The sequence below is a fragment of the Fusarium tjaetaba genome, assembly GCF_013396195.1.
Source record: "Fusarium tjaetaba strain NRRL 66243 chromosome Unknown NRRL66243_c0000079, whole genome shotgun sequence".
In the NCBI taxonomy this organism is placed as follows: Eukaryota; Fungi; Ascomycota; class Sordariomycetes; order Hypocreales; family Nectriaceae; genus Fusarium; species Fusarium tjaetaba.
Genome location: NW_023501275.1, coordinates 1 through 24,381, shown reverse-complemented (window position 1 = coordinate 24,381; position 24,381 = coordinate 1). Strand labels below are relative to the sequence as shown.

General features: G+C 48.5%; 9 protein-coding genes across 9 annotated transcripts; 4 read left to right on the top strand and 5 right to left on the bottom strand.

Moving 5' to 3' along the window:
* Positions 1-4,390: 4,390 nt before the first annotated feature.
* Positions 4,391-6,317, bottom strand: FTJAE_4180 (2 3-bisphosphoglycerate-independent phosphoglycerate mutase; the record flags this gene model as incomplete). The annotated part of the gene is made up of 4 exons (XM_037350558.1): positions 4,391-5,202; positions 5,258-5,639; positions 5,698-6,050; positions 6,287-6,317. 4 exons carry the CDS (start codon positions 6,315-6,317, stop codon positions 4,391-4,393), a joined length of 1,578 nt encoding a protein of 525 aa, XP_037208696.1.
* Positions 6,318-6,970: 653 nt separating this feature from the next.
* Positions 6,971-7,417, top strand: FTJAE_4179 (mediator complex subunit Med9; the record flags this gene model as incomplete). The annotated part of the gene is made up of 1 exon (XM_037350556.1): positions 6,971-7,417. The coding sequence occupies one exon, from the start codon at positions 6,971-6,973 to the stop codon at positions 7,415-7,417; it is 447 nt and encodes a 148-aa protein (XP_037208695.1).
* A 213-nt stretch (positions 7,418-7,630) lies between these two features.
* FTJAE_4178 (tubulin folding cofactor C) lies at positions 7,631-8,887 on the bottom strand (the record flags this gene model as incomplete). The annotated part of the gene is made up of 4 exons (XM_037350555.1): positions 7,631-7,834; positions 7,883-8,560; positions 8,618-8,778; positions 8,839-8,887. 4 exons carry the CDS (start codon positions 8,885-8,887, stop codon positions 7,631-7,633), a joined length of 1,092 nt encoding a protein of 363 aa, XP_037208694.1.
* A 1,963-nt stretch (positions 8,888-10,850) lies between these two features.
* FTJAE_4177 (n-acetylglucosaminyl-phosphatidylinositol biosynthetic gpi1) lies at positions 10,851-14,585 on the bottom strand (the record flags this gene model as incomplete). Its single annotated transcript, XM_037350554.1, has 11 exons — positions 10,851-11,159; positions 11,214-11,773; positions 11,827-12,952; positions 13,005-13,148; positions 13,294-13,386; positions 13,447-13,573; positions 13,627-13,736; positions 14,266-14,286; positions 14,336-14,409; positions 14,456-14,493; positions 14,545-14,585. 11 exons carry the CDS (start codon positions 14,583-14,585, stop codon positions 10,851-10,853), a joined length of 2,643 nt encoding a protein of 880 aa, XP_037208693.1.
* A 532-nt stretch (positions 14,586-15,117) lies between these two features.
* FTJAE_4176 (transcription factor) lies at positions 15,118-16,477 on the top strand (the record flags this gene model as incomplete). Its single annotated transcript, XM_037350553.1, has 2 exons — positions 15,118-15,309; positions 15,362-16,477. The coding sequence occupies 2 exons, from the start codon at positions 15,118-15,120 to the stop codon at positions 16,475-16,477; spliced, it is 1,308 nt and encodes a 435-aa protein (XP_037208692.1).
* A 202-nt stretch (positions 16,478-16,679) lies between these two features.
* Positions 16,680-17,702, bottom strand: FTJAE_4175 (aldose 1-epimerase; the record flags this gene model as incomplete). Its single annotated transcript, XM_037350552.1, has 1 exon — positions 16,680-17,702. The coding sequence occupies one exon, from the start codon at positions 17,700-17,702 to the stop codon at positions 16,680-16,682; it is 1,023 nt and encodes a 340-aa protein (XP_037208691.1).
* Positions 17,703-18,654: 952 nt separating this feature from the next.
* FTJAE_4174 (ferric reductase FRE2 precursor) lies at positions 18,655-20,610 on the bottom strand (the record flags this gene model as incomplete). Its single annotated transcript, XM_037350551.1, has 1 exon — positions 18,655-20,610. The coding sequence occupies one exon, from the start codon at positions 20,608-20,610 to the stop codon at positions 18,655-18,657; it is 1,956 nt and encodes a 651-aa protein (XP_037208690.1).
* Positions 20,611-21,564: 954 nt separating this feature from the next.
* Positions 21,565-22,164, top strand: FTJAE_4173 (copper transport; the record flags this gene model as incomplete). The annotated part of the gene is made up of 2 exons (XM_037350550.1): positions 21,565-21,612; positions 21,664-22,164. The coding sequence occupies 2 exons, from the start codon at positions 21,565-21,567 to the stop codon at positions 22,162-22,164; spliced, it is 549 nt and encodes a 182-aa protein (XP_037208689.1).
* Positions 22,165-23,663: 1,499 nt separating this feature from the next.
* Positions 23,664-24,381, top strand: FTJAE_4172 (VTS1; the record flags this gene model as incomplete). The annotated part of the gene is made up of 1 exon (XM_037350549.1): positions 23,664-24,167. A coding segment is annotated over one exon (504 nt), but the record flags the coding sequence as incomplete, so codon positions are not given.

Genomic DNA, 24,381 nt, shown 5'->3' with positions numbered 1-24,381 from the left:
CCCGCCAGGGCAGCCGAGTGCCGGGGCGCGGCGGCGGCACCCATTCACAGTAGGTACAAGCAAAAGGCGAAGGCGGCGAGGGGGAAAGGTTGGGTTGAGCGAGGATGCCAGGTTGGGACCAGGACGCAAGAGCTAGAATGGTAGATCGAGCCCTCATTGCTCCGATTTCCAAGTCGTTGGAGAAGCATAGAGATCAGAGACCATCGGACCCAGAAAAAGCCAAAAGCAGGGACCTCCTCTAACGGGCTCAACTAGCGCCTCGGTGCACCACTCGATGGTGTGGACCTCTAATTCGTTCACCCCTTTCTTCAATGACCACGCCAACCCGCTCATGATTTTATTCCGTGACCCGCTAGGGACCAGGTTTATATCAGGGCAGACTTTCAGGGTCGTTGTTGAATCCTATTACGATCACACCCCTTTGACTTGTCACCTCCGTCGCCTTCGCTTACGCCCCAGCTTTGTCTGAGTGCGGGGGCTAGAAGAGCATATCTTGACCAATGGAGAATCAGCTTGTTGGATGAAAGAAAAGTGAGGCTCAGTGTCTTCCACAAATTTCCATTAAGTGATGAGCTGCCCTGTTTTCTTTCACCCTTCGAGTCAAAGTTGGCTGACGATCTTGGTTTTTGTCTGTCGTCGGCTCAGGCTTGACCAAGGCGAATTTGGACTGGAGGCTTCCAGACTCCCGACGAGTGCGAAATAGAATCTGGCACTTTGTGCATTTGCCCGGATGCTTTTCATTTACCGAACTGACTATCGACTCACATGCTGTCTCCCAAATACATTGCTTCGGTTTCTTGGATACGCGTCAAGTCCCCTGATCTCTTATTGGCTTCGAACTATTAAATGGCCCTATTGTTCTGCTCAAGACACGGCCAGAAGAGCCGGCGGTTCTGAAATCCAACACAGTTCGGGTCAACTAAAGACCAGGCCAATTATCGAGAGTCAGGGAAATGGGCTGTGGTGGTTGCTAGATACCCACTCTATACCCGAAACTCAGCTCTGCCAGGAAAATGATCTCCAGTCATCTCAAACACAAACAAACCAGATACAATGTTAAAAGGCAAACATCTGCGATCGCCATTCTATGTTGCTATCTTTCAGTTTCCTTTCCTTGCTTATCTGAACAAGTATTTCGCACTTGTCACCTTATCATCTCACGATACCCTCTTTTGATGTGTGGGATATCCTGACACAAATCACCGGGAACCGGACTAACGGTGTTTCTGGCTGGAGACCACGCGTACCTAATCCCTGACAGGCCCATGCACGTCCCAAAACCCTTTCCAAGTTTTTGATATTCAATTTCGTGATGCCTCTGCAGTGCTTGCCTGTTGCAGTTTACAGCAAGCTAACATGCTCAGACACAGCCTTCTCCGGCGTGCGATGTGACACGATGTATGTAATCCAGCCATAACCCCTAGGAACATGTCATTGACAACCCAACTGAGGCTCTCGTTTGCCGATCATTTGCCATGTGACGTCGATCCGTCATCCGAGTGAGGAAATCCAGGGTCCTTGCAAGGTCGAGTCCCCTGAGCGCTTGGAACATTTCGAATGGTTTCTACAGACCGGAATCTCGATTCCTTGTTTTTGCCCAGGACCTACGTAGTGGATGACGGATGAAAGCAAGAAAATATTGTGACAGTAATGCCATATATTTAAGGTTTCCAACGGGTTTTCTGAAGAAAGTCACGAGATTGACAGGACAATGGCAATCGTCCAATCGCGACGATTCTCCGTCCACTCCTACACAAGTGTGTTCTTGATAGACAGGGGCAGGTTCCTACAACACCAAAAATGTATCTCCGATCAGATGCACACCTCATCAAACCCGATTGTCCGTGGCAATATTACTGGTATATGCCAAACTTTGAGATGCGAATCGAATTCTCAAAACCCGCAAAAGTTCATGTCTTGAGTGGCAATACACCTCTATCGCGCATTGCCACAACTCTTTCGGATATAAGCGACGGGATACGTTCTGATTGGGTAGATTGGCGCTTCAATCTTCCCGATCTCGAGGAAACGCAGCTGTAGCTCGGATCGAGCTCCACGGGACGACCCTTTGTGCAGCTGGATCGGGGACAGGCTTGAGCAAAGATGGCTTGGGTCCATCGAAAACATCCAATCCCTTGTTTCGTTTGGGAGGTTGATTTCTTGCACAAGTGTCGATCAACGTCCCTGAAAAGAGAAATCTAGAGGCACCCTCTTCATTGAGGTTTGACTCACTCCTTATGCCAAAATGCGATCCCCAGATGATGGGGATTTGAATAATCTTCATGTTGATCACCCGTTTATCGTCGACACCGCTCCCCCCTGGATCTAGAATGGATGAACGTGTTGATGAACGGTGGATTCGTTCGAGACCGTCATCAGGCACGAAGCTGTAGGCGAAGTGTCGTGGCCTCCGGTATGAAGGAAAGATTGCAAGATGAAGCGCAAATCTTGATGGTTGTACTTTGGATCTTGTCCTTGTCTTATCAGAGATCGATCACTCTATTGCATCGTACAATCGGAAGATCATGAAACCCTTACTTTACACCATCATGGCGAAGCACAAACATCCTAGCCCCCCACCCCCAAATAACTTTCAAGGTCTATCGGGACGGCCCATGGGTTTGATCTCTACTAGGCGTTACAGATGTGTACACGATGTGTGAAACATCCTGACCACTTGCAACGGATGGATGAGCTTCCGTGTTCGGTTTCATGCCTAGTAGTATGGACCAGTTCTTTACAGCGCACAGCACAGAAGCTTAATTACAGATTGCTGTATAACAAGTGCGACCGTCGTCACCATCAATTACTCAAGTCTTCCGTCTTCATGTCATACATATGCACGAGCCACAGCGGTTGAGGGGCAAAGCACGTGTGTTTCTGCTTCTTTGTCTATTCACCGCTTGACAGGTCCAACCTAGCATTCGGCCGAAGGTCTCGACTTTGTGGCTGTTGCTTATTTCCGCTCGATCTTCGGGACCTTGCCATTCCCCCACGATCGTCACCAGAATTGGTACGTATACCAATAAGACAGCAAAGCACAGCTGGACCCTTCCTCTCTTGGCTCCCACATCAAAACTACGTAGATGCGTGAGCTAACTCGCCCTTTCGGGGACCCTTGGCCGCCGGAGCGGGACCCCTTGACCACTAGGATGTTTTAAGGATGCTGTTCGAGCGTCCCTGGCAGATATCTGCTGTTCGAAGCCACACATAACCCCTGGGCGATCGTCGAATTGAGACGAAGTGACGACTTATTAGAGAGAGAAGAGCATGTGGCTCGTGAGGTTACACGGATCTGAAGCACTGTGGATTCCGATCGCCCAGGATGCGGGAGCTGATCTGTGATCTGACCCTTTCGTACGCGGCCCCAGACTTACTGGTAAACGTGTACACCATTGGCTAAAAGCTTTGGTGTAAGTTGAGCCTCCATAGTATTGTGAAGTTGCTGCAGCTGATATGCTCCTCATAACCTACCATCACGATTCCTTCTCCTTTCACTCATCCAATCTGAGGAATTCAAGTATCTCAAGACTTGACTTTGATTTAGCTTTGCTACCACTTTCCCCATACTTTCGGGGACAGTCCCTTGGCAATCCTGTCACCATAGCAGACGAAAGTGGTCTTTTGCATGGGAAAACGCCTATTCCATTAGGTTCCTGATAGGAAACGGGGTTCGCACTTTACTTGTTTGTATCCATCCTGGTTTGACCCAAGAAATGCGCTTGTGCAGTACTCATACTGTCGGTATATTATCCCATATGATGGCTGGGACAATTATGTCTAGCTGATATGGGAAGTCCAGCTGTCAAGAAAGGGCATTATTGGTTTTTAAGATTAAGAGATCATTAACCACCTAATCTCAATTCCCATATCACACACCGAACTTCATGCACAGAGGAGATTTAGCAAGAGTGGTCTTGGGAATTTGCTGGCCAGTGTAGGGTAGACTAATTGTTGTGAGTGTTTCACTGCCGTTTTCTTCGTAAAATAAAGACAGGAAACAAGCAGAAAGTACCTAATGCACTCGCTATAAGGTCTACCCATCGGTGCCTCGATCCACCCCTTCAGAAACTGGTATTATCAATCGATTTTATTGATGGCCTTAGAGCGGACCAATCCCCTTGGATATTTGTACCGATACAGGCAAGAAACTGAGAGGCAACGCTATTCGTCTCCATTACTGGTCGTTTTACTCTCTTAGGATTACGACTCTATGTCTATGCAACCGAGCATAACTTCTAACGCTGCCGCCCTCAACTCCAGAGTCATCGCATCGACTCACGCGCAACAATAACCAACAACCCACAAATCGCTAATGCCACACCCACTACTGCTACACCATCCCAGGGACTTTTATTTTAGATACGTGCTCTCATCAGCGTCATAAACATTAAGCTTTTTGGAGAAGGGACTTGCCAGTCATCTCCTCGGGCTGAGGCAGACCCATGGCAGCAAGCACGGTAGGGGCAACATCACCGAGGACACCCTCGTCGGTCTTCTTGAGGCTCCAGCCCTCGGGGTAGTTGGCCATGAGGAGGGGCACCTTGTTTGTGGTATGGCTAGTCTTGGGCTTTCCATCAGGGAATTTCATTTCCTCAGCGTTGCCGTGATCGGCTGTGATGAAGAGGACGTAGCCCTCCTTCTTACAGCCCTCGAGAATCTTTCCAATGGCCTTGTCGGTGGCCTCACAGCCGATGACGGCAGCGTCATAGACACCAGTATGACCAACCATGTCAGGAGGGGCAAAGTTGTTCATGACGAAGGGGAATTTCTGCTCACCCAGGCGCTTGACAACCTGGTCGGCAACACCATCGGCAGACATCTCAGGTGCAAGATCGTAGGTAGCGACGGACTTGTTGGAGGGGACAAGATCCTGGGACTGATCACGGGTTTCGAGAGGGAAGACCTTCTCAACACCACCATTGAAGAAAAAGGTGACGTGAGCATACTTCTCGGTCTCAGCAATATGGACCTGCTCAACGTTTTGCTTGCCCAACCACTCGGCGAGAACGTTACCCATGTGCTGGGGCTTGAAAGCAACCTCGAAGGGGTAGTCACCCTTGTATTGAGTCATGGTGACAAGGGGCTTGATCTTGGGGTACTTGAAGTCGGGAAGAGGAGATCGATCAACATCGCCCAGAAGCTGGGTGATCTGGCGGACACGGTCGGATCGATAGTTGAAGAAGAAGACGGTATCGTCATCTGTGCTGCTGTTAGGGGTCGTGTTTGAAAAGCAACTATTTGAAACTGAACCTACCCTTGATGCGGCGCTCATCGCCGCCAACAATGATGGGAGTAAGGAACTCATCCCTATCAAGATCACCACCTCGCTCATATCGAGCCTTGACGGTAACAACGGGGTCCTCAGAGGCCTCACCCTCACCGAGGACAAGACCCTTAAGGGCGATCTCGAGGCGGTCCCAACGCTTATCGCGGTCCATGGCGAAGTATCGGCCAACAACGGTACCGATCTCACCGATGCCAATCTCCTTGGCAGTATCAACAAGTTCCTGCATATAGCCGGCGCCGGACTTAGGGTCGGTGTCACGGCCATCACCGAAGAAGTGGATGAAGACCTTTGGCACACCATACTCCTTGGCAGCCTTGAGGAGGGCGTAGAGGTGGGTTTGCTTGGCGTGCTGCTCTGGTGTAAGTGACTGATACTTGAAAGAAGGAACTGTATATGATATGACTTACCACACCACCGTGGGAGACAAGACCGCAGAGGTGTAGTCGGCCGTTTCCAGCAGCAGCACTCTGGAAAGTCTTCTTGATAACATCATTCTGGGCCAGCTGGCCGTTCTTGATGGTCTGGTCGATTCGGACAACGTCCTGCCACACAACGCGACCAGCACCAATGTTCAAGTGTCCAACCTCAGAGTTACCCATGAGACCCTCGGGAAGTCCCACCGCTAGCGATGAGGCCTCGAGCTCGGTGTAGCCCTTGGAGTCCTTGTAGAGAGCGTCCATGACGGGGGTCTTGGCGTTGGTGATGGCATCGCCGTCCTTGGGGCTGTCGGCAGAGGGAATGCCCCAACCGTCAATGACGACTATAAGAATGCAAAAACAACATGATTAGCCAGGCCAGCTCCAAATATATGAGGACAAAACACGATGTAACAATCCAGTCTGGTCGCGAGACAATTGGCAATTCCTGAGCGACGGGAGTAGTTATCTTCAGACGTTGCTTAGGATAACGAGACATGGCAGGGCTGTTGCTATCGCGATCGCGGGGCATGAAAATGGATTTGTTGGAATTTGGAGGGGGCGGGGCATGACGACGTACTGAGGCAGGCTTTTTGATCAGTCTTGGACATGATGACTACTGTCTGTTGGTTCTTTTTTTCTTGCACTGAAGCAGTGAGAAGAAAGAAGAAGAGGATCCAGGGAAAATGAGAAAGAAATAGACGAGGTATAAAGAAGAGGCTCTAGGAAGATAAGGATAAGACGGAGAGTAACTCGGGCCTGTCTTGAGTAAAAGAAATGATGCGTGATTTGATGGGCCCAGACACGACAGATGATTTTGCAGGGAAACACGTTGTAGTGGTGGGGGTTTGATGTCATGTCACTCACCAGCCATGATTTGTATTCACACTGTGCGTCGTATACATAAAGATCCTTTTTGTAACGTATAATGATGAGCTCACACTGTCGGCCTTTGACCCTTTTTTCCCTTTCGGACCGTCAACCCAACAACACAACGGCCCAATCGATCTTTTCCATTTGCCCACCACCAGCTGTGATAAAACTTGACACTATTACGAGCTTTTATGCAAGGCTGAAAGAACCCACTCGGCCTATTTCCCCGAGCTGTATGTAATACTGGTAGAGATACTCACCTTGAACTGCCTGCCGATATCATACTACACCGCATCCACGCCTACGTCGCCTGATTCTCTCCCACCATCCTTCCCGGACGAGCCCTCGAGCGGTCAAAGTTGAATCGAGTCATATCATAGAACGACAGACCATGTCTCCATCATCTGCATCTGCACCTGCATCCGCATCTGGCCCACACCCATTGGCCCTCCCGCCCACGTTCTCTCCGGATACTCTAGACGCCCTTTCGGAGCTCTCTCTCGTCCTCGCCCGCGTCCGTGCCGGTATTCAGTCGTCGGCTGGAATCACTACTGAGCCTGCACCGGGGACCACCGGTCACAACGCCTCTGGACCTACATTGTCTTTCAAAGATGTACCTGGAGCCACGGATAGCCTGAAACACAAGCTGCAGCGTGCTCGCGCACAGGTTCGTGAGCTCCCGGACATGGACCGATCCATCGCCGAACAGAATGATGAGATCCGTGACCTTGAAAGTCGCATCCAGAAACAACGAGCATTACTACAACGATTAAGAGATGAAGCCACCGGAAGAGATCGGAAAGATGAAATCAGCGCTGGTGACAAGATGGAGTCATGATACACGTCCAATATTTCTTATGATGGGCCACGTATGATTTTTGGAATTAGAGTATCACCTTTAGCAAGGTTGTTATCTTTCTTATCAGCAGGGTGTTTGGGGTTTCGCATTAAATGAAAGGATTTATGATTGCGCGTTGCGTTCTACCTAATCTGTAGATATGAAGCCTGTGGCTGGGTATGAATTTCATGCTTTAACTGTTCATCATGGTCATCACCTCCGTGGAATACCCAGCTTTTTCAAGGACTCCTCTACACTGACACCAGGCTGGCCAGGGACGACAGATCTCCAATGGTCATCACTGAGCCTTTCGTTTTCGGACAGAGTGGTCCAGTTAGGACTGTGACCAGCCTTGAGCCACTTAAAGTCATCGACCTGATCCCACTGGTTTTCTTCAGGCTCCTCAGCGTCAGTCATCTATGCGCCTGTTAGTATAGCTAATCATATACTAAGACTATATCTTACATAGGGCTCCGGCAGAGGTGCAAATCGCATGCCTGAGCAGTCCTCGATGATAGGATGACTACCACAATGCAGGTAGATGTCTACATTACTGCATTCATGAATCCGTACTTGCCTGGCTACAACAACTATAGTGCTGTCAGACACTCCTGTGATATGGACTGCGCCGTTGACACGACCCCCGACGATGAGGCTCTTGGACACGTTCTTAATAGCAAGGCCAGGGAAAGCTGAGCCCGAGGATGTCGGAATAGACATGTCGATGATACAATTCTTGAGATCAGTGAGGCTGCCCGAAGAGGTGGCACGGGACGCTGAAGACGGTAGAATAATGTGTAGCCCTGAATGATTCGAAATGCTAATGTTCTTGGCAGCCGAGAAGCTGGGCTTACGAAGGGACGATGCGCTGGGTCGAGCCATCTCTTCATTGTAATTTTTGTACGCATCCTTAGGAGGTAATTCGCCGAGAGTGTCTTCTTTTACCGCCGAAGGAGGACTGACGATGGTAGATACAATGGACGTATCATGCTTGGCCCGAGAATGGCTTCCAGGGCTAAGTCGAGGGTCGTTCTCAGGAGCGCCCATATCAACGTGGTCGGTTTTACGACGAAATTGAAATTTTGACTTTGGTGTGATTTTAGTAATTGTCTCGTTCAGTTTGTCCTGGAGAGTCTTAATGGTCTGTCGAGCATGTGAATGTCAGTCGAAGCAGCGAGTCAAAGAGGCCAGCTGTGTTACCTCGGAGTACTGTTTTCTATCATAAGAAGGTGTGTAATCGGCAGCATCTGACACTTCGTTTTGTAGCTTGGCGATACTGGCTAGAATGTGGTCAATGGCCTCCTGGCGCTCACCACCGACACTTGCAATGGATGGCAGCTCGTCGATCAGGTCTTGGAGTTCTACGTAACATGGAGGTTAGGCAATGGAGGGCATTTGAATACCTCAACATCCACTCTTACCTGTAACACTCTCCAGGAAATGGTTATAGAAACGTTGCTTAGGATCCATGGTGGCTGATTGAAGAATGACCTGATGGGTGGCAGCCCAAGGGTCGTGCTGATGGGTTGTTGTTTGAACCTGTGTTTCCATTACGAACAGTGTTAATACGAGTTACTAGCTCGAGTTCCCTTATGTGCTCTGCCTCGAAGAAATGTGAAAGATGATGTTGTAGCAGATGGTGTCAAGAAGCGGATGAGAAGGACTTTGTATGGGTAGTGCAATTGACCTATGACAAAAACAGACATGAATCAGAGAACTGGGAGGCCGATTTCACGTTCTGATGGAGACGTAATAAAGGGACTCTGGGCCGAGGATGATCTCTCCAGCCTTGGAGATATATATGCATGACAGTATCAAGAGACCAAGAGAACGTGTCAATCACTTACCAGGAAGTGAAATAAGCCGCAGCAGGTGATGCCAAAATGTGCCTCTAGTTTCTATTACCCCAGAGCGCTGCACTGCTACCCCTCGTCTCCGTACGACTTTGGCAACGCTTCCTCAGCTTTCAGGGTCACGACTTGAGGTCTTGTCGAACCAGCAGCTGGTAGTGACGTCAATGCCGCCTGATGGGGCCGACGAGAATGGGAAGATGCTGTTGAAGGTGGTGATGAGTGGAGCAGCCTGCCCTGAGCGGTTGGGGGATAGCCTGTTCGAGATGGATGGACGGGATGAATTGATGGATGGTTCGGCAGGACAAGTATTCGTCAGTGACAAATTGGCGGGCGTCACAAGGCATGGGACAGGAAAGGGGAGGTGTTTAGGTGTGCTGCAAGCGTGGTGTTGTTGCCAAACGATGGCACCACTATAAATCGTTCAATTCTTTAGAGCTGGGTTTGACCATACTTCGTAGATAAAAGTACGGCGGGGAGACTTGGGGAGGGTTCTAGACCCTTTGAATAGGTAGTACCTAGGAATGGTGGGTCAATGCCTATTCTTCAAGTTGCAAAAGACGATGGAGAATGAGAGCACATCGGCGTATCGTACATTTGGTAGAGCGGACCGAACAGGAATTCGAGAATAACCCGACGATCTGACAATGGCTTCGTTAGACACTTCTATTGGTGTCCTGTAAGTCACGCTGGCAACCAACCATCGGCAAGCTTGTCGTCATTGCTAGTTTGCACAGACATTTTTCGGACACAGCATTCGTATCATAACAACTTGTTAACTTCTTCTGGTCTCCGCCGAGGAGAAAACAAGGTTGGCGTTTTTAGGGGTCGGGGGGTCATTGAGCTTGTCTGAGTTCAACGCCGTGCAGCGTGGGGAACAATAGTGGTGTTGAGTATTGGAGAATGTTACATCATTGGGTAACCACTTCTGAAACTTAGAATTTGAGCTGAGAGGTCTCTACTGTAATCACCCAAGTCAATCCATGAAACATTGTGTACCTGCCTACCTAGCTACCTAAGTGTGGCTATCCTGGTTTTAGCCCAACTTGCTTAGGTAAATAGACATAGACATAGACATAGACATAAAAGCAAGTAGGCACAGCATGAAAGATAAGTCGTATGGACTGTACCTGTACCAACTGAAGTAACCCATGGGTGATGCAGGATCAAGAGGGCCGTGAATCCGGGGAGGTGGGGTTGGAAGAATGAAAGTTCCAATCATATTTCATGTGCGTAAGATTAGAGGATGGAAGCAATTGCAACCGAACTGCATAGCCGATTTACATCCAATGTGACGAGTGCCTTTGGTATTAGCCTGAGCCTGACCAACACTTGTAATTCATGACGATCAACAAATTGCTCGCACAATACGAGTCAGTATAGACGCCCGCAGGGGCTTCTGACAATCAACTGAGAGACGGCCAGATCTGGTAATTGTGCATCGATCGAGACCTACTCCGTAGTCTTGGGTTACACCATTTTCCAACGAGCAGAACTACTCGCTTTCACAGCAATCTATACAGAATTTATTGACACTTCTAGCTATTGTTCATTACTACTCAAGCAATTCTCATGTTTACCATTCATCTAGCCCGTCCATTATTCGCTGAGGTTCTTCTACCTGCATTGAACAATGGTGGGATATAAGGCAGCGGCATCCGCTTTGCTGGTCTGGCCTCTGTGTTCAACGCTCTCCACATCTCCCAGATGGTTGCCCGACGAGCGGGCAACATGCTATATTGTAGACTATACAAGTTCTTGCGGTTAATTGGCGGCACGAACTTGCCCGTCAGCAAGCAGAAGAAAACTTTTGGTGACAGGTAGTGCTTCCGGATGCGATTTGCCATCTGGAAGTATTGGTTGAACATGATCCGGAATGTCAGAGGAATCGACTAAGAATGGTGTGAGCGTGCTATGTTGCATACGAGTAATCGGTAACTACACACCTTGAGGTAGATAACAGACGTAGGCGGCAATCCATCAGCATTATTTGCTTTGTCGTGCCTATAGTCATGGCTACCTCGGAGCTCAAATCGTATGCCACCTGGAAGTCTCCTCTGATCTTTAATTCTCAACATAAGTGCAAATAAAGGAAAGTGGTTTAGACATGAAAGAAGGGTATCAAAGCCAGCCTTTAAAGAGATAATCGCCATCCTTGCGATGGCAAAGTTGAGATAGAAGACAGCAACTGTTGGCAAGAGGAAGAAGAGTAGCGTAAAGAGGATGGTGCCAACAAGGAGTTGATCTAAATCGTAGTCGCAAGAATCGATACGGTTACGGAGAACGTTGTGTTTCTTGCCGCGGAAAAGATGAAATAGTGACTGGAGAATGGTGAGCTGCCAATGGTATATACGTCCTGATGCAAGGTAGAACGAGTAGATGTGAATGGTCAGGGTGGAAAGCATATCAGAGAACATGGCAATCGGCATGCTAGCTCCAGCAAAGGAGGAGAACCCTATGAACCACACCATCTGGGGCAATGCTGGTGTTAGAGTTTCGATACAACCTATATTTAAGTCAGAAAGGGTATACATTCTTGAGAAGGTTCCCAAGACTCACTAGACCAGTAATCAATGACCCAAAGGAACAAGTCTCCTAAGAAAGCCGCCAGTTCACCATTGAGTTTGAGGCCAGCCGGCCAGCCCATGAGCCATGATATGCTGCTTTGAAGTGCGTCTACCGTATAGGTCTGGAGGAGATCCCCGATTTGCTCAGCAACCCAGTCTGCATTCTCAATAATATATGAACCTAGGGCGATTCCGATGATGACATCGTTGGCAACAAGCCATAAACTGTTGTAGAAACGGATATAATCTGGATGGCTAGTCGTGACACTTGCCCAGTTGTTTTTCCGTTGTCGCAATTTCATATACTGCATCGGCCAATAGCAAAACTGTTGTAGTCGTATCTCAACTTGTTGTGCTGTAGCCGATATATCTTTCAGGGCCGCATAACCAGGCTTGGCTCGAAATTCAAGCAGCAAGAGCAGCATCTCTGCTACAACGCGGTGGCCCATGAGAACAAGGACAAAGGTCTTGCGTATAGTAGGAAAAAGGTAGAGAGTAAACCATGTCCACAACTGAAGGATGACATAGTTTCGCATTGTCGATGCTGTCTCAACAACCCTTTCAGACACACTAAGGCTTCGGCGTGGTCTTGTTCCCAGCCGTCCCACATTTTTCTGCAACGTCTTCTCCAGCTCCCAAGACCAGTTTATCTGATTGATGATTTTAGGCAGGGCCCTGTCGCGTGCTGAAGGAACTCGTTTGAAAATGGTGTGCTGTTTGAGCTTCTCAACCAATTTGCGATTCTCTTCTTTCTTTTGGCGCTCTCGAGTCTCTTGCTCCCCTTCCGACACTGTTATGTCGCCTAACAAGGAACCATCATGACCAAGCGCTAGTGCAATCGGATTCAGCGAAACGTATTGCATCCCCTGGGGCTGAGGTCGATCATACAGAATAAGTTGTACGCTGACGGCCTTCGCGCATGTAATCTTTGGTTGCTTCGGATTTGAGCTGGTCGTAGCACAGAACCAAGAAGGGTCTGCGGCGGCTGCATCGATGGCATTCGAGAGACCAAGGACATGCATTGAGCTATGGCCACACATGTCGGTGATCTGGTTAGTCGGGTGAAGCTCGCTGCGGAACAAAGTACCGGCTTTGAGATGAAATTCGGTGTTTCGTGCCTGAGAACAATTAGCATACCCCTGCTATCGTATTGCATTACACCAAACAAACATCAACATCTTCGAGGATGGTTACAACAAACACATCCAATATGGAATTGCGCCATCCCACCACGACACCAGGGCGATCAGACTTGCGAATGTCCGTCGGCCAGAACACTCTCATCAGCCCATCATGCTCTACCATGACAAGCAACTATGTCAACTAGGACGTGTCTCTTAAAATGAACCACGCCTTCTGAGTTGTTCCCGCGCAGAGACACCAGTTCCCGTTCTTCTTGGATGCTGAACAGTTCTTGTTAGCCATTGTCAGCGGCTTCGGACGTTGCAATCGGGCGTACCAGATTCGTTTCTTTTCTGGCTAGGAAGACAGTCGGGGCGCAAATGGAGAGAAAGAGGACGGAAAGGGCAGCAAAGGCTTTCGCTGCGCGTGTCTTTGTAGTTATAGGTTAGCCCTGTAGAAGGTTGCGCAAGAAGGAGGGGCATGGACTCACGACAACACCGTTTTCCCAAGCGAAGATGGCAAGCTCATAGAGACGAGTGACGAGATCCCAACGGGCAGTAATGTAACCAGCGACGAAAATGCCGAGCGTCAGAATAGAAAAGGGGTGCATAGAAGCGCTATTCCTCGTGGCAGTACATGCCGTCCTCCGGTAAAAGGTTAGAAGATATACGGAGTAGAGTCTATGCCAAGCTGTTGGTGTGGGTTTGCTGGTGGGACGAAGCGAATGTTGACCGGAGGTTCGCAAAGTCGATAGTCCTGAATAACGACGAGGACGTTTGGCTATGAGCGTCAGAACTAACAAAGGGAAATAGGATGGAGGTTAAGAGGGCATTGCCAACTCAATGGAAGAGATCGAGTTGATTGGTTCCCCTTGCACGTTGTTCTGTCCCTGAAGAGCAACATGGAATGGACTACCAGTAACAGTGGGTCACCCAATCAATTAAAATCACGTGTGAGCGGCCTGATTCCGCATCCTTCAAGGCGATGACGATGGTAGGCAAAAACGATAGAAGCATAATATGGAACGGACGGGGAGGAGGAATTGCATGGTAGCAAAAATTATATGGGAGCCGAGTAGAGAGAGTATATGCATCAGGTATCCGGAGCTCTTAAGCACCTAAGATCCGAACAATCATATTTTCTTCATCCGGGACGCCGTGTTCTGCAACACACGATCCACGTTATTCTAAGAGCAATATTAGTAGGTTAGAGGGCATGGGAAGCAGGGACATATCATACTTCTTGGCCCAAGGTGTTTTAGATCGTTCTCTTTGTTTTCTTCCCGGGCCTCTTCCACTAATTTATCCACACCTCGATCCTTTAGAGCAACCTGTGGTAAGTGAGCAACAGGAAGTCTGTGACCTTTAGAAGAAGAGTACCTTAAGACAAGTTTGGTATTCTTTAAACATGTCCGCACATTCCTTGTTGTCCTTTTCTTGGCCTCGAAGGTACTCTGTATATGTTCAGCTCCATGTCACAGTAGATATCGAGATACATACTTTCGCTGTACCATTTTAAGAAACACGTATCATACCGCCTAGAGTTCTGTATAAGATGGAGCTCTTATCATCATATGTGACGAACTTACTCTTTAACCTCGTTGCACTCTGGAGCTAATGAAGCTGACATTTTGAACTGGTGGTGGTTAATGATGTAAGATAATTGAAGCATAAAGAAATCTACGCAAGAGGAAATACTTACCTTAGGTTGTCCCCGGATTTAAAGACGCCAAGCTACACCTAAAAGCCACTCCACTGGGCAGGCAAAAGGTTGAGTGTCCAGTCAAGACAGAAGAGTCTTTATATATGTCCATTTCAGACATTTTGATATGACAAGCCACTGCATGAGCATATCAATACTGACTGAGTCTTGTTTCCTCGAAAAACGGAGAAATAATGACAATTCTATTGTGTTCATTAATGTAACGATGGATCTTCAGAACCGCAAGCAGCTGCCATTGGTCAAAGCTCTCCCCCGCCAAACAAAAGTCTCCACAATAAACGTCCCAGCTCACTCTAAGCCTGGCGCGTCTGAACGCGACTCAACCCGAACACTCGACTACTCATCGTGAAATGCTATGAACCATCAAATCACTCTTATTCAAGCAACGACGACAAATGTTCATTTATCGGTTTAGAACAATTTTATGTTAAACTTAAGTATGGCGCCCTCAGAAGATCAAATCGAGCAGGCGCTCCTCGATGCTACTTATCAAGTCTATCAAGCTACACCAGACGAAACTACTGTGAACAAGGTTCGCAAACAAACCGAGGAGAATCTCAGCCTAAATGACGGATTTTTCTCAAGTGCGGAGTGGAAGCAAAAAAGCAAAAGTCTGATCAAGGAGAGAGTGGTATGTTTGGCTCATGAACGACGTCTACATCATAAACTCACACAGGTTTTAGGAGAAACTTATGGATGGATGGGTTCCAGACAGCAGTAGAAATGCAGATTCAGATGGAGAAGATAAAACTGGCGTGAAGCGCTCCTCTCCCGATGCTGAAGCTCCTGAGCCAAAGCCCAAGCGCCAGAAACGCGTCACGAAGCCCAGACCAAAACCAAAGTCGAAAAAGGCAAACAAGAAGGACGAATCTGACGTCGAATCTGACCTTGAATCTAAGCCCAGCGTATCCAGCGAACTGAGCGAGCTGAGCGATCTCAGCGCGGAGGAGAAGCCGCAGAAGAAGCGAAGGCGAGCGGCGCCAACGAAAACAGCACCAAAGAAAACAGAACCAAAGCGCAAGTCTAAAGCCGTTGAAACCGAAGAAGAGGATGAAGAGGATGTGATGAAATCTGAACCTGAAGTGTCAGGAGATAATGATGATGAGGCTGAAAATGGAGAACTCGAAAGTGAAAAGGCAACAAGTTCAACAAAACCACAGAACTCAGAAGATGGAGAGGAAGGCTCCAAAGAAGATGAGAACAAACCAGTCGTCGACGAGGAAGAAGAATATTCCGATGTCATCGATGAGCCAGTAAAGCCGAAACGCAAGAGGAAGGAAAAGAAAGAGGCAGGCAGCAAGCCAGTAAAGGGTACCAAGGTTGCCGCAAAGAAAATGACTACATCTGACGACCCTAACACCGAGGAAATTAAGCGACTGCAGGGTCAGCTTACGAAGTGTGGTGTTAGAAAGCTTTGGCACAACGAGCTGAAGAAATACGGCGATGATGCAAAAGCAAAGATTCGACACCTTAGGAAGATGCTCACTGATATCGGAATGGACGGCCGCTTCTCCGAAGCGAAGGCGCGCGAAATCAAAGAGAGGCGAGAGCTTCTAGCCGAGGTTGAATCTGCGCAGGAGATGAGTGCTCTCTGGGGTGTAGAGGGGCGTGGTCGTGCGAGCCGCAGCAAGAGCAAGAGTGCCAAGGTCGTTGAAAGCGGCGGTAGTGACGCCGAAGAAAACGATGGCAACGAGAATAATGATGACGAAGAGGACGAAGAAGAAACGTACGCTGCGAGACGCAAGAGAGCAAGGGCGGATTTGGCGTTCTTAGGCGACGATGACAGTGATTCTGATTAAGGCCTACGGGTATTCTATGCTTATGATTCACCTGTCTATGTTGACGGTGTGTAATTTATCAGGATGCATCACGAGAAACTTTGTACAAAACGGTGTCTGGGAACAGCAGTTATCTGGTTTTTCTTTCCAATTGTCTTATGGTAGTTAGGCGTTAAAAACAGCCTCTATTTAGCAGTTTCTCTTTTCATTTTTGTGATCCAATTCAATCGGCCCACGCCTTGTATACGGTTCTGGCACCATATGTGTCGCCCTTCTTGAGCAAGACCTGGTTCTTCCACTCAGGTACATTGGCGGCGTTAACATAGCGAGCAGGCTCACAACAGAAACCAGCACGAGCACCACGAGCAGGCAGACCGTTGACGGCGGGCACGTCAATGCCGGCACCGGTGTAGACCTGGAAGGTAGGCTCAGTGCTATAAACCTCGAGGTTCACGCCGGAGCCGGAGTGGTGGGCCTTGACATTGAGGTTGAGGGACTGGTTGCGGGTGTCCAGGGGCACAGAGGAAGGGTCTGTGTTTAAAACGAAGCAATGGTCGATATTGGGTTCCTGGGGGCCCAGTGTGAAGGTCTTGTTGGCGGTGACACCGGGGAAAGGCTCAATTTTGCCTGTGGGGATGAGATCGCTACCAACAGCCAGGTAGTCGGCTGTAGGCAGGGTGATATCTGTACCGGCAATAGTCTCCTTTCCGCTGGGGTTGAAGTAGGAGTGGTTGGTCATGTTGATGACGGTCTCATCAGCGCCACCAACGAGTTTTGCCTCGTATTCCATGGCAAGAATGATGACTTCCTTGCCATCGACGTTTTGTGTGCCGGTTGTGTAAGTCACAGTGACTTCGACGGTGCCAGGGTATCCCTCGTCGCCATCCTCACTGGTAAGTGTAAAGGCAACGCTCTCCCCACCCTCCAGTCCTTCTACGCCTGGAACTTGGCGAGTTCCAACAGGCTTGGGGCCGTCCCAGACGCGGCTGTTCCAGCCAATCTTACCGCCATGAAGATGGTTCTGTCCATCATTGGCGGCGAGAGTAACTTCCTTACCATTAAGGCTGTCAATGCGAGCACCCTTGATTCGGTTGGCGACACGACCAACAGTCACGCCAAAGTAAGGGGAGTTGTGTTTCTCATAGTCCTCTTGCGTGGGGAAGCCCTGGACGATGTTGATGCCGTTGACGACAAGGGACTGGATGATGGCGCCAAGGGGCAGGAAAGAAATAGGAGCGTCAGCCATGATGGATGATCTCACTAAACCTTTTGGTATATGCTTGAATACGAGTATCGTTGAGAATGGCTATATGAGGGTTGAGGGGTATTTATGTCACACCAAAAAACCTAGCATAGAGCAGAAAGTACAGGTAAACAACAAGATGATTATGCACTGGATTGAGATGCGGCCAGGTTTATCTATTTCGTAGTGTCTGCACACAGCAGCAGACTCCATATAGGGATAAATGGGATAGCTGTAGGACCCCATCATGACACTTCAGGCTAAACTGCCAATGGGAATGGGGTCATGAGCCGCGGGGTCTTTTCATGGCAAATATGGAACAACCAGAATCCTACAACATGATGACGGGCGGTATTCGGGCCAGCTTGACCGAGTGTGTGGTGACTTTAGTGCGGGGTGCGTCATGGGTGCCCCATCAATATCACGTAGTGACTGGTGCGGTTGTACGCGATAATTTGGTACAGTATTCCGTTGTTTGCGCAGTACCTACTATCACTGCATATTTTTATGAGGCTTGAACTGTGCGTTGTACCCAACAACCTGCATACTAAAAGTACTCACATGTGTCCATCCACGTTTCAACAGGTGTAATGGCAATGTTGTGAAGGAGCTAAAAGGCTGCTTGTGAAGCGAAGCTTAGGCATGATCACGGTAGGCTCAGGCCCTTGGGTTCCACGACCGCTGATTATGGTGTAATCATTCACATGTGTTCAGAGACTGGGATCATGTCCAAATGCCACAAGAGGCTGTCTATAAACCATAGATAAATCCCTGAGCATCAGGCTCTTCATGAGCAACATGTATTTACCAACACTGTATACACAAACTATCCAATCAACCCGTTCGTTTGTAGCCCCGAAAACGCCATCTAAATGCAAAGTCGCTATAGTGGTATCTCAAAGTTGCAAATCACACAATTCCACACAATGGTTCATCCTGGTCTTGCCCAGACACCCTACCATTCTAGACGATCGTCACAAACCAGCTTAACATCAAATCGCTCATTGCCACTCCAGACCTTGTTGCCTGAGTTGCACCCAGCCACAATCGTGCGAAGATCACTGATCATTCCACCAGGACCACTGGCAAAGACTGTCGTGGGACCAGTAATGGTGTTCGTCACAAAGTCGTTGATGAGCTTGGGTAGGTTAGGGTGGCGGTCCTCGTCGACAATCCCGTTTCCGATTTTAGCAACGGGGACATCGTTGCCGCATGCACAGCCTTCTTCTATCACGTCCGACGATGATGATGAACCGAGTTGTCTGGTAGCATCTGTGACCTCCTTCTCGTCACTGACCTGCAGCTTGGAACTGCTGCTGGAGTCTCGTGTAGCGTAGACGCGGATCTTGAGATTGAGAGCTTTTCGGGCCTGCTGTAGAAGATCCATCTCCTCCTGAACCCATTGAGCGTCAGCGGCATGGCGAATGGCCCATATGAGCTCAATCTTGCGGTCTCGGGAAATGGGCGATCGTGCGAGTTCAAGGAGGACAGGGAGTACATAGGCGATGCCAGTGCCACCAGCAACACAGACAATGTTGGTGTCAGGTGCAACGTGGTCCATCGTGGTCTCACCATAGGCGCCAGTGAGAATGACAGAAGTGGTGGCTTTCTCGGAGGTCGTGAGCTTCTTAGCAGCCAGCTCAGTCATCTTCTTAGTTTCACCGCCCTTAGCGCGCATGATATACGAGTGCTTCACGACACCCTTCTCAACGACAGGAGCATTTAGCGGAGTGAAGGGATGTGATTGCCAGATGCTGCTCTCAGTAAAACAGAGGAAGTAGTGCTGTCCGATCTTCCAGGGGTCCTGGTCGTTTTCAAGGTCGAATCGAAGGATGTCTCCATGTTCGGCGTCGGGGAACCTAGTGATAACAGCTTGAGCAGCTTCAAACCCCATCTTACCCGAGGGGAGATGGTGGTAATGCAGATAAGCGGTACGAAGCAATCGGAATCCACGGTCAGCGAACCAGAAGAAGAGTGATGGAAGCAAGAAGCACTTGAGCTGCTTCCAATGACCCCAGCAGGCACCAATATAAACCATGGCGAGGACGTAGTGAGACTTGCGGAAGAACTCGTATCCTGTTGCGCGAATTCCCCAAGGGGTGCTTCCGATGAACATAAGGAGTAACAGAATCATGGCAACGACACCCCAGATCATGTACTCCTGGGCAATCCACTCTGCAGCCACCTTAGGTTGAGGCTGGTATAGACGGACCTCAACAATAGACCAGGCAATTGTGTGAAGGGAACCCTGAAGGAAGATGATATAGCCCAGCCAGCGGTGGAGGAAGATGAAGCTCTGGTAGGGTACTCCTGTGATGAGAGAAAGGACAGATTCTCTGCTGGCCAAGAGGACAGACAGAGGAGTCAGGGCATATGCGAGAATACCGACTCGGTCAGACCAAGGGCCGAGAGTAGTGCGAGTGTTGTAGACTCCAGGCATGTCTTTGACGGGAGTGACCCATTTCTGATAGGTCATACCGACAAAGCTCCAAACAGTAAGATATCCCACGAGGGACAGCATGACAGCAACTTGAAAGCGAGTGGTACGGCCAAAGATAGTCCGGCAGGCATCTGGAAGGAGATATTGCCGTGTAAACGAGCTGAGGCTGCTGCGGACCCTAACGAGACCTGCTTTTGGGTTCGGTCCAAAAGTGATAGCCGGAGATGAGGGTTTGCCGACATGTCGCAAAATGGCCCAAAGGAAGAAGACAGCGAGAATAGTAGCCCAGAGGATTCCAGAGTAGAGCATGCCTAGATCGTGGGCATAGTAGACCAGATCGAGATACTCGCAAGATCCCTTATCGTTTGTGCAAGGGAGAGCGCGATCAGCATATCCCCAGTGAGGTTCCAGGGTTTTGGCTTCGCTCATGTTTTGGATGTGGCGAGCATCCAGCTGGTTGAGAGACACCATCGTGAAGGGCGTAGTGGTCCTGCTGTTCTATGAAAAGGGGAAAATATGTGAAGAGGCAATTGATGCTCTCATAGAATGGCGGGACAACAGATCAACGGGTGGGTGATCTGTAGCTATCTCATATATCACAAACCATGAGAAGAGATGACTGTTGAGTATCAAGATTGGAGTAGAATGATAAAAGACGTGATACCATTAGATACAAATAAGAATCGACCCATCGGCCGAGTCTCCACTGAAGAATCAACCGCCGCCACGGTCTTGACGACCTAGTGTGAGCATGTTTGAGGTCTACGAGATAATCGGGTACGAAGTGATAATAAGGTCTACTTGGCGCCGGGAACCAGGCCATATCGGGGAATTGTTTCCTGATTACTTGCTCAAAACGCCCTCTTGGAGATTGGCCGGAACGACCCTGATGAAGAAATGATACCCTGGGATAGAAAGAAACACACAAAGCTGAGACAAGCGAGAGGCTATTCAAGAGGAGTTGAGCAGGAATGAGCACGTTAGTGGGGCCGTCGCGACGTCCGGGAATCCACCGAAGCTCGGCAAACCTTGGGATGTGGACGTAAGATGAAGCTTTCCAGCCCTAGATTTGGGTTTTACAGTATTGTCAGGGATCGAATCAGTGATGGAAGAATATCGCGTTATTAATATCCCCCTCATCCTTCGGCATAACCTTAAATCTTGACCCTATTTCTGCTCTTGCATGTCGCTTCTTAATTCTCCGGCAGTCTTACAAGTCCTGGAAACAGCTCAATCTTTCTCAGTGGAGCCTCAACTCCTTGATATTCATTCGTCTTAGAGATACTTATCTCCCTATCCAGCCACTTTCTGGTTCCAACAAGACAGTCTTGGTTCGGTCCAAGTTGGATTCACTGTCCATCATCGATTACATCATCCAAGCACCACTGTTCAACTCGAGCGAAAATACCAACCTAACAACTCATCATGGATCATGGAGGAATGGGCGGTAGCGGTGCTGCCTGTAAGGTCGACGTAAGATTTACTACCAGGAGATACCAATTTGTCCTTGACTAATAACCTCAGATGTTGTGGAATTGGAACACAATCGATGCGTGCTTCCTGGCCTCATCATGGCAAATCAAGAACCAGGGTATGATGGCTGCTACCTGTATCGGCGTTATCCTCCTCGTTATTCTCGTCGAGTTCTTCCGGCGCATGGGCAAGGAATACGATGCCCTTCTTCAGCGTGGTTTTCAGCGGCAAGCCACTACTCACAGCGTTGCTCTCGCCGCCGCGGGTTGCACGGGAGCCGTCGTTCCCACAAGTCAAACACTTACATATCGAGCCTCACCTCTGCAGCAATTCATCCGCGCATTCATCCACGCTGCTACTTTTGCGGGAGCCTACATCATTATGCTCTTGGCCATGTACTTCAACGGCTATGTTATTATTAGCATCTTTATTGGTGCTGGCCTGGGCAAGTTCTTTTGCGACTGGCTCGTTGTAAGGATCAATGTCGAAGATTTGGCAGCGCCTGAGGACAAGGCTAAGGGGATTCAGGAGACAACTGTTTGCTGCGGCTGAATATGTGCCTAATGTATGGGACAGAGCTGATATATACAATGGAAGTTTTACATGACTAGTCTTTTTAGTACATAGTGATACCCGTAAAAGCCCTTTTGAGATCGAATTACCTCGATCATTACAGACCCACAGCGAGGATCCTGATATCCTTGGGAAAGCAAACATTGCGAATATATTGTAGAAACTTCCTATTGACTAAAGTAGTCTGTGGTGAGGAAGCGGTATCACAATTTTAAGCTGTTGGTGTACCACTGAGCACCCATTACACTATTTGCGAGTGACCTGGATCACTCATTTATAGTATCACTGGTTTCTTTTAAAAGCGGTAAAGGGAATACTTATACACAGCTAGTTAGAACTCAAAGAACCCAGCTCGAGACTTTATCTATACTACAGCCTTGCTCGAGGAATACATACTGGCTATTCCGACCATCTCCAGGTGTGAGGCTATAGGGTGGCATGTTGGCAAGGATCCTATAAGGTGACATAAAACTTTGGACATGTGTCCTAAGTGATGGAAAGACTCGGATGATGCTGTAATATTCTATAATATCTCCCGATAAGTTTATCATAATCTTCAGCTTGCTTGATTTTTTTAATACTGATTTAAAGCCTGAAGGTTTCTTCATGCCAAGAGGTGCTCGATAATATATAGCCTAAGGTAATCTCCAGGACTTTTAACTATAGACTGCACCAACGCATCGAGCCATCAAGGTTGACCTACATAACTTGATTGAGACAGTTACCAGTGGCTCGTTCCTCATGCTGTCCACTTACAAGACTATCGTCTCATAATTAAGTCAAAGCACCACGTTTCAAGTAGCTGTGCCTTGCCCAACCAAGGTAGTCAAACGTAGTTCGAGACCAATACGGAAGTACTAAAACTTTGTGAAGTAGACTCGACAGGGGTCACGATCTGAGGCCTCAGGCGGCATTTGAGGTATGGGCAGTAGTGGAGCAAGAAGGAAAAATAACTTGCTCATATCTCTCTCACCACCCTAAATCCATAGACACTCACCAAATAATACCCAAATGAAAGAAAAGGGAAGTATGGTCTTTATCTTTGTCAATATCTTGCCACTATCATGAGCGATTTGGTCGAAATCGCCGAGGGGCCGTACCAGAAAGGCCCATAATGGATCTGTGATTACATAGGGGATTGAATGTTGGTTGAAAGAGTCAGGGCGGCCTGAGACGAGAATGATGGCCTTTTGGCATCTGGGAGAGTTCCTTAATAAATACGTGCTCAATCCAGCTCCAACCAACTTATGACCTGAGGTGATTTATTTCCAAGCGGCCCCGGTCGCCATCAGATCGACCACGCCACAGATCAATCCACCACATACAAGACTGTCGAGAACCTCGTCAGCGCTCTACAAGTTAACTGCAATATTTGAAGACAGAATATCCTCTGATATTGCTTTTAATTCCTTCTTATTATATCTGATATTTGACATCTTTTAAAGACTACGGACCATATACAGCGCGCCTTCAGCATCATGTCTTCGTATTCTTCTAGTCTATCGAGCTCATACTCGGGCTCACCAACTTCAAGCTCTGCTTCACTTTCATTCCACCATCATGGGTCTTCCTCAGGAAGAGATACCGGCAAGATTGGAGACGAGATGGGAATAATCAGAACCTGGTTTTCAGTATTGGACGATAGTGAACGGTCATCTGCCCTCCACTCGATCGCAGAACTACCAAGTCTGCGAGAGATTGAGCCCATGATCCAGGCACTCAAAGACCGTAAGCGAGAATTATGGAGGCAACAAGAGGAACTCATCATCCAGCCTCCTGTAAAGCCGAAATGGATCATGCCGGTATTCCCACACAACTCTCAAGATCCTCGATGGGCTGCCAAATGGCTTCGGGCTTTGAGGTTGCACAAGTATGAAAGATGCTTGTTGGGAATGTCTCCAGCTCAAGTTGCATGTCTAGAAGACGAGGATTTGCAGCAATTGGGCATTGATACCATTGGCGCTAGGGCAAAAATGCTTCGCGTAAGTTATGAGGATATCAAAGCCTGTATTCGGCATGTCGTCTAACTTGATATAGGCAATCCATAATGTATAGATCTCAACATACTCGGCATTATGCTTAATTATCAGCAGACCAACCGGTTTGGTCATGACACTATCTTCGTCACGAATTTCCATGACGAGCATTCCTTCTAGGGCATTTCATTTTCACACCAGGATTAGCTAAGAGTAACAA